The sequence below is a fragment of the Sarcophilus harrisii genome, chromosome 5, assembly GCF_902635505.1.
Source record: "Sarcophilus harrisii chromosome 5, mSarHar1.11, whole genome shotgun sequence".
Lineage (NCBI taxonomy): Eukaryota > Metazoa > Chordata > Mammalia > Dasyuromorphia > Dasyuridae > Sarcophilus > Sarcophilus harrisii.
This window is the reverse complement of record NC_045430.1, coordinates 91,222,860-91,237,476: the sequence shown is the minus strand read 5'-3', so window position 1 is coordinate 91,237,476 and position 14,617 is coordinate 91,222,860. Positions and strand designations below refer to the sequence as shown.

The 14,617-nt window shown below is 39.7% G+C and overlaps 1 protein-coding gene across 1 annotated transcript in view; it reads left to right on the top strand.

The window, feature by feature from the left end:
* The window catches only part of SLC4A8 (solute carrier family 4 member 8), a 77,164-nt gene that overhangs the window by 41,648 nt on the left and 20,899 nt on the right, over window positions 1-14,617 (top strand). Inside the window, exons 12-17 of the mRNA XM_031937855.1 lie at window positions 811-985; window positions 2,366-2,499; window positions 3,698-3,943; window positions 8,265-8,370; window positions 9,353-9,514; window positions 11,460-11,573. Of these exons, the coding sequence (XP_031793715.1) occupies window positions 811-985; window positions 2,366-2,499; window positions 3,698-3,943; window positions 8,265-8,370; window positions 9,353-9,514; window positions 11,460-11,573 (937 nt within the window). The remainder of the gene's footprint in view (window positions 1-810; window positions 986-2,365; window positions 2,500-3,697; window positions 3,944-8,264; window positions 8,371-9,352; window positions 9,515-11,459; window positions 11,574-14,617) is intronic.

The window sequence follows — 14,617 nt, the reverse complement described above, 5'->3', positions numbered from 1 at the left end:
ATGAGAAGACTGAGGCAAATGGGGTCAGTGATTTGCCCAAGGTCTAGGATCTGAGGTTAAATCTGAACTCAGGCCTTCCTGATTTCAGGCCTGATTCTCTCTCCACTGCATCACAAGTTGTGGCAAAAGAACCGTCTGACTTTTCATCTCTAGAGACTAAATTGATTACTCACCATGGGGACGGGCCATGGCCTAAATGAAGTTCTTAGGGGGAGGTAAAGGAAAAGATGGGGCCTGCTGTGGGGCCGTGACTCGGCATCCCCATTCCAGAAGGATATCTAGGAGAGCACCTGGGCAGTAGCATGGGGGGCATGGAGGCCCTGAAGCTTCCATGAGGATATGTGGAACTGGCCAGGCCTCTGGCTGCTCTCGTCTCTCTGTCACCTGCTCTTTTCTGCCATATCTTTACAGTCTTTCAAGTTCTTATTATGGCTTATTACATAAGCTTTAGTTTTCCTTGTGCGCACACTTAGTCCTTATGGGTTATTGGGATGTTCACACACACATTTTGGAATTGTGAGGTATAGTTTAAATTTTTCACTTGTAAGCTGATGGTTGCTTTCTTATAGGTTGTTAATCAGCCTTAGGATAACCATTAAACATGAATGAAAGCCATGTTTGTGACTGCTGGTAGAACACGAGGGCCCAGAAGCAATACCTTGCTTCGGGAATCAAAAATACCATGATGGGAACCTAACTCTTAGCACATCAGAAGTAGTTTCAGATTTGTGCTGCTCAAATATTGTCTTATAGAAGTGGGAATATGGGGAATCTTTGGTTTGTTTAAAAAGGCTGTCTCTATTTCTGCAGGCTTTTTGGTGGTTTGGTGCTGGACATAAAGCGGAAGGCCCCCTGGTACTGGAGTGACTATCGTGATGCTTTGAGTTTACAGTGTCTGGCCTCTTTTCTGTTCCTGTATTGTGCCTGCATGTCACCCGTGATCACTTTTGGGGGATTGCTTGGAGAAGCAACTGAGGGACGAATAGTAAGAGCTTTTATCAACTATAATGGCCATGATAATGTTAAAGAATATGATGGTGGCAGCTTTATTTGGTATAGGGAACCTTGAGATTTGGGATTGGGAAATGTGGGTTCTTGCCCTAACTTTGTCAGTTAATTATTTGGCAAGTCAAAATCTCTCTGAATTTCATTTTCTTCTGTATAAAAGGAACATTCTCAGCCCTTCCAGGAAAGTAGGAGTTAAAAGAAGATAATCAATATGAAAGTAACTTGCAGATAAGAGACATAGAAATATAACCCTAACTCTAAAATGTATGGTTTTGATTATCTACAACAGATTTTTAATTCCTAGTTTTTTTCTGACCCTTTCGTGCCAACTTCTCATGTAGTTGATATATTTTTAGAGAGTAATTTATTTTTGTTAGCTTAGCCAAATGTAATTAAAAAGGAAAAGCTGTTGTCAGAACAGAAATGCTGTGGAAAATGCCTATCCTATATTCCAATGATAAATCAAAGTGATTTGGAAATTATTTGCTGCTTTGTATCTTTTATGCCTTGGGGCAGCAAGGTGGCACAGAGAAGAGAGTGCTCAGCCTGGAATAAAGTCTGGCCTCAGATGCTTACTAGTTGTATATCCCTGGGCAATCACTTAACTCTGTCTGCCTCATTTTCCTCATCTGTAAAATGATTTGGAGAAGGAAATGGCAAAGTACTCTGGCATAATTTGCCAAGAAAATCCTAAATGGGATTCCAAGGAGTCAGATATGAATGAAAACAACAATATCTTATAACCTTCTATTTATATATTTATATATATTCAACAAGAGTTTATTGTATTAATATTATTATTATCCCCAGTTAAGATTTATATAATTTGTTTAGAACTGATATTTATCTTCAGCAATGGGTCTTTCTTTTTATTTTTTTGCTCATCGAATTGCCGCAATGTCCCAACAACTTAATAAACAGCAATATTGCCTAATGTAAGAATGAATATTGTATTTTTTAAATAACAATCTCAAAAGTTATTTGTATACTTTGATTGCATGATAGCTCATGAAGACTCCTAGGATAAACTGGTGTTACCTTAAATTAGATTTTCAGGTGGTTAACTCTGCCTGATAGCCCAAAGCATGGACAATAGCATTGTGATACACTTTTTTTTTAAAGAGTATTGAAATAAGTCATTGCTCAGGCAAGGACAGAGAGATGGATGAACTTGGGCCCCTGAATTATTAAAGGGAGATCATTTTATGCAGGGAAGTATCAGAGAGTTTATACACATTACTTTTGCAAGCAAATGACTTTTAAGACACATAGAAAGTTTATGTAAGTAGAGCAGATAGAGTAATAATGCCATTTGTTGATCTGCTGTGGAATGAGTGATGAATTTTGTTCCTTGCAGAGTGCAATTGAATCTTTATTTGGAGCCTCGATGACCGGAATAGCCTATTCTCTGTTTGCCGGACAGGCTCTCACCATCCTGGGGAGCACAGGGCCGGTGCTCGTCTTTGAAAAGATTTTGTTTAAGTTCTGCAAGTAAGACCTTCCTTCTCAGAAAACCCTGATCTATGTGGTTTGGGGGCCAGGCCGCATCTGAGGGACTTGGGGAAAAAAAGATGGGGAAGTTGGGGTCGACTCTTGGAACTTCAGATTAGAATGAGGGGAGGGCTAGGCCTGCAATCAAAGGAGAGACGGCCTCCCTCCTGCTAGGATGCCTCTAGACAGAAGGCCCATGTTGAGCAACTGTCTCCTTAGGGGACCCGACCATGTTCCTCAGTGACTTGTTCCACTGAACTCCAAGTCAGAGATCTGGGAGCCCCAGCTTGGTCACTGTGCACCTAGCAGGCCCAGGAAAACCCATTCCCAACTTAGGCACTTATTGGCTGTTTGACCTTAAGCAAGTCACTTCATATTTGATGCCTCTTGTTTCCTCACCTGTAAAATGTATGTGAAATGCTGCAGAAACCCGGCATCACTTGTTAAGTGAGAAGTAGTAATAAGAATGGGATGGCTGGCATCTCCCTTCATCACCAGAAACCTAAAAATGTTTCATACAAGATGGCTATTTTAATCATTAAGAAATTCTCTCTGTCTTTAACTAAGTCCCTTTAATTATCACTGGACTCCCGTTTACTTTTGCTAAGCCCAGACAGATAATTCATTCCCATCACACTATGAGGTCTTTCTCCCTATCTCCTCCCATCCTATGCACACTTTAGCTTCTCTGTTTCAGTGGTGGTCAAGTAGAAGCCCTCCACCTCCCCCGAAGCAGGGTTAGCTTTCCTTATCCTTATATTTCAACATCGCCATCTATCTAATAAAGTAGGAGGGAGAGGCCATGTGATGAAATTAGGGTCAGGAAGAGCAGTGTGCAGTCCTGCATCTGCAACATGGGCAAATCCCTTCAGTCTCGATGCTTTACTATCCAACTATTGGAGACTCGGCATTGCAAAGGAGTGGGTGATCTGGGTTGGGAGAAGGAGCTTTCTCAGCAGCACTTTACTACCTCAGTGAAATCCCTGGTCTAGATAAAACAAGAATGTAAGAATGAGAATTATTGGAGGCAACGTTCAAGATTAGAACCTTCCCTTTTTCAGTGTCATGTATCACTCCAACCTGATCTTTGGGAGTAAAGGAAAAATAAACCAGGCCTGGATTTATGATCCCATATCCCTTCTGTTCTTTAATTAAATGCATACATCGGTGCTTCTGATCTATTTTGGCCTTGTTTCAGAGACTATGCCCTCTCGTATCTGTCCCTTCGAGCCTGCATTGGACTGTGGACTGCTTTCCTATGTATTGTCCTTGTGGCAACGGATGCCAGTTCTCTCGTCTGCTATATTACTCGCTTTACTGAAGAAGCATTTGCCTCATTGATTTGTATCATTTTCATCTATGAAGCAATAGAGAAGTTGATTCACCTAGGGGAAACTTACCCCATCCACATGCACAGCCAGCTGGACCACCTTAGCTTTTACTAGTAAGTCTGGGTTTTTTCTTGTTTTGGGAGAAGGAAAGGTTATGGTCTGAAGCATGGCTTCTTTGTGGCGTGGCTCCTGTAAAGTAAGGTTATGTATTTTCAGAGCCCTAGTGAGTACCAGAGTTGTACATGTAGAAACCTGGGAGAGCAACCCCAGTATTTAAGGAAGCTGGATCTTCGAAAAGTTGGAAGAAGTGAAAGGAATTATCACTTGTGTCGTTCCTTGTGGGGGCCATAGTCCCTTCACGTTTGTTATCTGTAAAATGAAGTGACCTAGGGGATTTTTTAAGATTCCCTTTAGCTCCAAGATTCTATGAATTTGAAAAGCTAAAACAAATAAGGGATGAGGTAAATCAATTAGTCTTTGAATATTTAGAGTAATATCGAGATTTTGGTCTGATTTTTCTTGTACAACAGGACAGATATGGAAATTTGTTTAAAAGGATTGTTTTGACCCTCTGCTTTTTTTACTATACTCTACACGAGGAAGAGTGATACAGGCACAATGAAGAGCCTCTGGAAACCATATCATATAGGCCCTTTTCCCTCCTCCCACTTCACTTCATGATCTCATCAATTCCCATGGCTCTACCTACCATCTGTATGCTGATATCAGATTGCTTGCTGTCTTGGGAAGAGGAGAAATGAAGGAAGGAGGGACAAAAATTTGAAACACATTTGTAAAGTTTTACAAAAATGAATATGTTTCCAACATGTAGTTGGAAAAATAAAATATTATTGAGAAAAAAAGAGTAATATGAAAAACATCTATCCTCTTTTTCTCTCAAAGATAAGATAAACAAGAAAATTCTGATATTGCATTAATAGGAATTTAAGTTGCTGGGTTTTGGGGGGAAATTTCCTTAGTATAAAGATTTCTGAAATCCTGGAGATATAAGAATCCCTTTTTAAAAATATAGCTTTTTTTTTCAAATATATGCAAAGATAGTTTTCAATATTCACCTTTGCAAAATCTTTTCTCCTTTCCTTCCCTTCTCCCCACCTTCCCAATACAGCAAACAATCCAATATAGGTTAAACATGTGCAATTCTTCTAAATATATTTCCATATTTGTCAGTCTGCGCAAGAAAAATCACATCAAAAGGGGGAGAAACACAAACAAAAAAAAGCTAACAAATAACAACAAAAGGTGAAAAAATAGTATGCTTTGATACACATTCAGTAGCCATAGTTTTCTTTCAGGATATGAAGGGAGCTTTCTGTCACAGTATTGGAATTGCCTTAAATTACCTCATTGTTGAAAAGAGCCAAGTCCATTACAGTTAGTTGATTATCACATAATCTTGTTGTTGCTGCTATATACAATGTTCTCTTAACTTAGCTTCAGTTCTTATAAGTCTTTCCAGGCTTTTCTGAAATTAGCCTGCTCATCATTTCTTATAGGACAAGAATATTCCATTATATTGATATACTATAGCTTATTGAGCCATTTCCCAACTGATGAGCATCCACTCAATTTCCAATGCCTTGCCATTACAAAAAGGATTACTACAAACATTTTTACACATGGGGATCCTTTTTCCTTTTTTAAAATAATCTCTTTGTCATATAGATCCAGGAAAGATACTACTGGATTCCTCTTTTTTTGGAAAGAATATTCAATTATCTTTCTTTAAGGACCCTTTTATACCTAGGATTCTATAATTTTTAGACCAGAAAAGTCTGGGAATTCAGATTCTTTACTAGATTATAACTGAAAATACTGTGGCTTCTATCATAGCTTCCTGGCTGAAAAGAGTATTTAATTAACATTATGGGTGGGACATTATACTTATTGTTGTCTCTAGAAACTTCTGAATGATCTACTCTCTGAAAATACTCATTCTAGAGAATTTTGTATTTGATCCTAGGGAGAAAGGAAGCCACTGGAATTTATTGAGTTAGGGCAGGGTTGACACAGATCAGACTTGCACTCTTGGAAAATAATTTTAGTAGCTGAATGAAGAATGGGTTATAGGGAGAGACTCAAGGAAGGCAGACCCTCTAGTAAGCTATTGCAATAATTCAGCTATATGAAAGCCTGCAGTAGAGTGGCAATTGGGTCAGAAGAAAGATGGGTTTATTGGAAAGATGTTCTAAAGGTGAAACCCACAGTTTTCGCAACAGTTTGGGTATGGAGGGTGAGAAATAGTGAGGAATCCAGGATGGAGGGATGGGACAATGGTGTTGCCCTTTACAGTAATATGGAAGGTGATGGGTTGAGGGTGGGGAAGGTTTAGGGGACAGATAATATGTTTTATTTTGGACCTATTGAATGTAAGATGTCTATAACACATCTAGTTTGAGATGAATGAAAAGGTGGTAGAGATGAAAGACTGGAGGTTAGCAGAGAGGTTGGAGCAGATAACAGAGATCTGAGAATCATCAGCATAGAGATGGTAGTTAGAGCCATGGGAATTGATGAGATCATGAAGTGAAGTAGTATAGAGGGAAGAGGGAAGAGGGCCTATATGATATGATTTCCAGAAACTCTTCATTTTGCCTGTATCACTCTTCCAAGTGTAGAGTATAGTAAAAAAGCAGAGGGGTCAAACATCCAGCTATATTTGACCTGCGACACTCAGTGAGACCTAACTCAGATTAAAATGTTATTTGGAGATATTTAGCAAAATGCAAATATATATTATATATATGTATATATAACACAGATAATGTGAGTATGTGATTTGCTGAGTCACTGTATGTCCTGCATGTACTGTTTCATAATCTTCGTTTCCATTTGAGTTTGACTCCACAGCTATGGAATACATTATGACTATTACTTTCCTTTTTTATATACTATACTCCTATTAATGTGTTCATTTTAATAGCAGTGCTATATTCTTGTTGGTTCATTCTGAGTTTGGGGTCATCTAGGAGCTTTATGTGCATAAAAAAGCTAGTTCCTATATCCTTTTAATTTTTTTTTTGGTAACCAAAGGTCAGGACTTGATATTTATTAAAATAAAATTTTGTTGATATATTGTGTTTTTACATTGCCTACATTTGTATCCTCTCCTCCCTCTAAGAACAATATGTTGTTGTTATTGTTATTTAGTTTTTGTCTTTGTGACCCCATTTTTGAGGGTTTTTTTTGACAAAGATACTGGAGTGGTTTGCCATTTCCTTCTTCAGCTCATTTAAATAGGAAACTGAGGCAAACAGGAATAAGTGACATGTCCAGCATTACACAGCTGTCATGTGTCTATGACCAGATTTTGTACTCAGGTCTTCCTGACTTAAGGCCTGGTGCTTTATCCATTATGACAGCTACCTATCCATAACAAAGAACAAAAAAAGGGAAAAACAGTTCAGCAAAACTAATCAGCATTTTGAGAAAGTTTCATCATATTTTCAGTGCTCCATAGACTCCCACCTCTGGAGAGAAGTGCCAGGAGAGGCCTTCTCATTCTTTCTGGGGACCAAACTTTGTGATTGCAATTCCAAGTTTCAAAATCGATTGTTTGGTCCTTGTACTTCCCATTTCCATTGTTGTAGTCAACTCGTATCTCATTCTCTTAGTTCTGCTTGTTTACTTCCCACAAGTTTTCCCATGCTTCTCAGCAATTCATTCCAGTCATTGCTTTTTATGGACAATCATACTCCATTCCATTCATGCCCCCATGATTTGTCCCGATGCTTATAGGGAGATAATTGCCTCCTTTTTCCTACTAAAAAAAGTGTTGTTGGGAACAGTGTGGTAAAGAAGGAGCATTTTGACCTCCTTGGAATGTATGTTTAGCCCCCTGTATCTTTAAGAATGAATTTCAGTAGTTTCTTTTGTTCTTATGCCATGTTCTCCCTCTTAACACACATGCCAATACGGAATCCTCTCTTATCACCAATTTACAAACAGCTAATATTTGTTACAGTAATGACAGCTACTAGATGATTCAGCAATCAGCTCAAATAGCTAGCGAGGTGACCCTGGAAAAGACATGTAATTTCTGTTTGCACCAGTTTCCCTAATTGTGGAATAGGAGTAATAGCAGCACCCACCTCCCAGAGCTATTGTGAGGACCAACTGAGATAAAGTGCTTAAAGGCACAGTGCTGGGCACATGATGGCACTATATAAAGGGCCATTTATTCCCTCTCCCATAGTAGGTCTCTCTGTTAAGTATCACTTTCACTTCTTGAGAACTCTGGGAATTCGGGAGTTCTGATTTAGTCATCCTGGTTAGCTTTCTGTCCTTCCTACTTTTTGTATTTTCATGTATTAGATAAACCTTCTGGCTGGGTCTTTATCCAAGTCTTTGACACCTATGCATTATTTCTGATGTTGATGCTTTTTCCCTGAAATCTCTTCCGTCTGCTCCTAGTTGCAGGTGTACTGTCCCAAAGGACCCCAGCAATCACACGCTGCAGTACTGGAAGGAGCGTAACATTGTGGCAGCGGAAACTAGTTGGGCCAACCTGACTGTCAGTGTAAGTGAAGAAGTAGCCAAGCTGCCAGCTGTCAAATACACCAGCAGGGCAAGCTCCAGATTTAATTGAAAGAGAGAAAATAGGGTCACCCTCTGTTGGATCACTTTCTTGGGGAGAAAACTTAATTATTCATGATGTCTTCTCGAAGACATTTTAAGACCAGGAGGACCTGATCTTAAGAGATCTTTTCCATGCAGAGAGGAGAATGTGAATTGCATTGGGATTCTTTCCTTTTGCAGGAACATTATTAGGGTAACTATAGCAGTTTGCATAATGCAGCCATTTAAGGACTTCCTACTTCAGCTTTGCCTTTTGGATGTATTTTGCTTAGGGAGGGAGAAGAATGGGAAGTGGAAGGCCCTTGTACCATTCTGCTAATTCCTATATTTAGGGAAGAAATGGGTCATTATTACTTGTTCCTTTGAAGTATTCCAGTAAATAAAAGATAACATGGATAGTTAATCCCTTATATTTTCAGTATTCTTTATTGTTTTAGCAATATAGCTAATGAACTATAGTTCTGTCATAAGCCTTCTTGAGTACTTTGCCCATGATTTCAGGGGTAGCTCTAGCTATTGGCAGATATTAGATTGCTTCTCAGGAGGATGTATTTTGGAGGCTGTACAAGGCAGCCATCCACACACTGGCACTCCCTCCCATCTCACATCTTCTCATTAATCTCTATTAACCAATGAGGCAGCAACTGCATGAGAAGATGAAGTTTATCTGCCAATGGCCACCCACATTCTGCAGCAGCAGTGAGGGAGAGATAATCTAGTGGAAAGAGGGATGGCTACTACAGGATGATGTAGGGAAGCTGCCAATGGTGGCCCATCAGTATGGGCCAGTGGAGGGAGGATGATGTTGGGATGTCTGCAGTTCTGGGGGATGGAGGCATATGAGTCTGTAGCCTAACTTCAGTGATTGTTTTGTAGGTCGACTTATATTGGCCTTTAATTACTTGCAATGTTTGTTTCTTCAGGAATGTCAGGAGATGCATGGAGAATTCACTGGCTCGGCCTGTGGTCACCATGGACCTTACACACCTGATGTACTCTTCTGGTCCTGCATTCTTTTTTTCACAACCTTCATCCTCTCCAGCACCTTAAAGACATTTAAGACAAGCCACTATTTTCCAACCAAAGTAGGTAGCTGGTTACTTAGATCATTCAAAGTCGTATTCAACAAGGATGTTCATTCTGGGCAAAAAATTAATTCCATCTTATGTTCTAACATCAAACTAGTGGACAACAACCTGTTTTCAGCCTCCATCACCCCTAGTAGCTCACTGATCACATTTTTGGGGTGGGAGTGGGCCATGGCCAGGGCAGAGGGGAATGCAAACAGATGTCATATGCTACACAACAAGGCTCTCTTCTAGTGGTCTTGTACCCATTCTGGGTCTTCAGAGAGTTTTAATCTGTACCCATATTCTGGTTGCAAAGTTTTGGCTGAGCTTAAGTTTGTTGTTTTCTCTTGTCTGAAGACAACTATGCTCCTCTCCAGCCATGTGTGCTTTGGCTCCGTGGAAAAGTGATCTTGTCTGTATGAAACGAGGAGATTGAACTAGATTTTTAAAAAAGTTCCTTCTAGCTCTAAGGCCTGTGAAATCCAGTTAGCATGCGATACAAGCTAGCACAGAATTTGACACTAAACTGAGTGACCAAGAGTGCTCTCGGAGTTCAGAGGAGAAGGAAATTAGTGGAGAGGTGTATATTAAGCAAAGAGGGTTCCTGGGGGTGTTAGGGCTTTGGTTAGGCACTGAAGGATTTGGACAGGCTAGTTTTCTAGAACGATAACAGCTGCAGTGTTCAGGAGTTCCCACAGGAGCAGCTGAATTGCAGAACTGCTAGTGAATGGTACCATTGCAGTAGAAAATTGTGGGAGCCAGAGGATCCGAGTTTGAATTCTAGCTCTGCCTCTTAGCGGCTAGGTGACTATGAGAAAGTTATTAAATCTTTTTATGCCTCTGTTTCCTCATCTGTAAAATGGGGATACTTGTCCTTCTGGAGTTATTATGAGTCAAATGCTTTGTCACTGTGGTGAATAATCATTAAGTTCACATAAGAGTAAAGGATTCTCCTCAATATAGCAACTTGAGTTGAAAGTAGTCCTGCTCATATTTCTCACAATAATTCCAATGAGGCATTAAAGCAAGGAGGGGAAATGCTTTTTTTTTTTTCAGTTTCTCAATCAAAACAAAAGACTATCAGACTGAGAGTAAGGGTAATAGCATTTTAAGGTTCTAAAGAACTTTAGAAGCATCTCATTTGTTCCTCATAATAACCCTGGGAGCAGGTACTGTTATTATCCTCATTTTACAGATGAGGAAACTGAGGCAGAAAGAGGTTAAGTAATTTTAATTTGCCCAGGCTCACATCTCAGAAATGTCTGAAACTGATTTTGAACCCAAGTTTTCCTGTCTCCAGGCCCAGCTCTCTATTCACTATCTAGCCTGGGAAAGAATATGGTTTACAGAATCCTTTTAGCAAGAATACATAATTGCCAGCTACAGAACTCATCATAGCTTATGGTTAAATGTAAATACTGATTTGCAAAGAATCATTCTCAGACCTTATTACTGTTAACTGAAATAACTCCAGTTATGTAATCTAAGTATTGTGTGTTATGTGTCATATTTACTGTATGACATTTTCCTCTCATCCAGGAGAGTCTAGATAGCCACTGGGTTAATGATATGGTAAATAACTCTCTTATTTCCATATGCTCAGGGAATAATTTATCTGTGGCCTAATCTGAGCCATATCAAGTTATCCTCAGTATCTAGAATTGATCCAATATCCAATTGGATTCAGCCTTCATTAAAGGCCTTCATGAGTTTGGCCAGTATTTAAATAGTCTCCAGAAAAGGGGGAGTGGAAGGGGTGAAGTCCCCATCACTGGATCATTGCCTGGCACCCTATCTTGGTCATATCTCACAGCCCCTGGGGCAGTGTATAATTCCTTATGTGTCATTTTACTATAGAATACCACCATGGCACTGATATTTGATCCTGAGAATTTTGAAGTCTTTTCTAATAATGATTAAATTTTACATTTTCTAAGTTTCTCATCATTTCCTCCTCCAGGTACGCTCCATGGTGAGTGACTTTGCGGTTTTCCTCACCATCTTCACGATGGTGATTCTTGATTTTTTAATTGGCGTCCCATCCCCAAAGCTACAAGTTCCAAGTGTATTTAAGGTAAACAATTCACAAGATATATATTCAGCATTGTTTTATTTATTTATTTATTTATTTATTTTTATTTAATAGCCTTTTATTTACAGGATATATACATGGGTAACTTTACAGCATTAACAATTGCCAAACCTCTTGTTCCAGTTTTTCACCTCTTACCCCCCCCACCCCCTCCCCTAGATGGCAGGATGACCAGTAGATGTTAAATATATTAAAATATAACTTAGATACACAATAAGTATACATGACCAAAACGTTATTTTGCTGTACAAAAAGAATCAGACTCTGAAATATTGTACAATTAACTTGTGAAGGAAATCAAAAATGCAGGTGTGCATAAATATAGGGATTGGGAATTCAATGTAATGGTTTTTAGTCATCTCCCAGAGTTCTTTTTCTGGGCATGGTTAGTTCAGTTCATTACTGCTCCATTAGAAATGATTTGGTTGATCTCGTTGCTGAGGATGGCTTGGTCCATCAGAACTGGTCATCATATAGTATTGTTGTTGAAGTATATAATGATCTCCTGGTCCTTCAGCATTGTTTTAAAGAATATGGTCCTAAACTGGGTGCCAAGAACTTTTCAAATAGCCTGGCAGAGGATGAGTTCTAGAGTATCCCCCACTCCTGGTCTAGATGTCCCTCTGAAAGAACAAAAGGCATTTCCAAAGACATTTTGAAAAACATTTAGCTTTTGGTCTGAAGTTAAATCAGAGTTTCCCTTTTAGTCCAAAGACAATGAAAACTAGCAGTTGTTTAATTAATGGAAAGGTTCTTTTAGTTATAACAAAAATGTTTACTAGTACTTCTGTTTATCTTGTATATTTTATTTTAGGTTTTAAAATCTAATGTAAAAATTTACCAAAATGAATGTTCAATAATTTGAAAAATGTGGGGTGGTAGAGGCATTGAAACAGTTGTGGTTTTCCTGTTTCTGATCAGTCAGCAGATATCTCTCATACTATGAGGTTTGCTATAAAGTGTTGTAAAGTTCAGTCTGTGCTACAAAGAAGCTGGCAGTCCAGTTGGGGAGATACGCCATAACCTCATAAAAATCTTTCATGTGTCAAATGCATATCACAGGAGATGCTGCACACCAGAGGAATCCAAAAAGGGCGAGATAGTTGTGGGCTGGGATGATGAGGGAAGGCTCGGTGGAGGAGGTCCTCTATCAGCACATCTGCCTTGCACAGCAGAAAAGAAATGCCCCCAGAACCCACTTGGTCTCCTGTCCGCCCAGATCCTTGGCTGGATGAGCAGGGGAGGAGTCCCACCTGCCTTGTTTCTCCCCAGAGAAGAGAATATGGGCGTGCCTGGTAAATCAAAACAGTCAAGTCTAAGGACACTCATAAACATGAGTTATGGGAGCTACTGGCCTGAGAAAGGAGGAAAAAAGGCATATTCTTTAGCTTATAAATTTACTTAGAAAGTGTACATATATATAGATGACTCCTGTCCATCTGGCCACCACCAAGCTCTTCCCCCAAAGATCCTGTTGCTATAGTCAGGGGGAAACATAATGAAGAAATTCAGCTCTTAGAGGACTCATGGTGGTCATGAAATTTAGGAGAAGCCTTAGGAAGCCCCCGGGACCAGCCTCCCTGTGCCAGACTTTCCCATGAGGGAGATAGATTCCTCAGTGCTAAAATGCCTTTTCCTTTAGTACTTAAAAGTTTTCACTCCACTTTGCCATGTAGACTATCATTCCACCAACTGAGAATATATTTTGCTTAATAAGCATCCTCTAAAAAAAATGTAAATTCTGGCACAGCTGGTGGCACAGTAGATAGAGCACCAGTCCTGAAATCAGGATGACTGAGTTCAAATCTGGTCTCAGACACTTCACACGTCCTAGCTGTGTGACCCTGGGCAAGTCACTTAACTCCAATTGCCTCAGCAAAAAAAAAAAAAAAATGTAAATTCTTCTGCAAAGGTTATGGGACTCTTAGTCACTTAGCTCTTGGAGTGCAATTAGACTTCATTGAGAGCAGCTGCACTGAAGGAATGGGAATTTGGGTTAATTTATCAGAGTGGTTAAAGAAGGAGACCTTTTGGGAGGCCCCTGCAGCCATCCTTCCACTCCCTGGGAGTCTCCCATGCTACTTAACTCTTTCCTTCAGATGTCATCATAGCAACATCTGTCTCCATCCATCTCACCTGACTGGAGTGCCAGATTCATGGTTATCGGATGCAGCGGCCCTCTCTGGCAAGTGGCTAACTTGGCAACGATCAGAGTTTGTCAGTGGATTGTTGCCAGGCCACATTGACAATTTAACTCCAGATCCAAAATCTGTCAACTTTTCCATGACAAAGTACTTCAAAGGCAAGCTTATGTATGGCACAGTGAGCTGCACTGTCACTAAGTCCTCTGCTGGAAAGCATATTTGTTTCTGGTGACCATTACTTTTAGTATCAGCCTTCTCAGAAGCTCATCAGGCCGGCATCTACATGTAGGACAAAAGTACCAGCCCCAAAGTCACAGAGCCAGGGGGAGGCATGAGGGAAGCTACCTGAACCAGTACTGTCGCTGGAGAGAGAAGAGAAGAGAGGGGCAAAGGGCAGGGAGAGACACATTTGTGGTTGGTTGTACAGCATAATCACCTGCTATAAATGTCAGAGGGGATCTGAGAGGCGAGTAGTGGTCATTTACATTTCGCTTTGGAATATAGGGGTATATTTTTACTTATGCTAATAATAAAATCTGGCTACATCCTGAGTACATAATCTTTAGAGGATGAATGGCAGAGAGGTGGGGACATGTTGGATGTACACAAAAGTTAGATTAGAATTTATATTTCTTATGGGAATTCATATTCCATTCTCTATGGACAATCTACAAAGACAATAATGAACTCTTGACTTAGAAAGACTCATTTAAAGGAGATTTGAAACAAAAATCAAGGGTTTGAAAAATTATAGTATTTGATACTTTTCAGGAATCTCAGGCAACATTGAAGAGAGTCTCAGACCAAGTCTAAGAGACTTTTGCACTAATTATTTTTGCTAACTTAAAATATAAAAATAAAGCCTTGTTTCTTTCTTTTTCT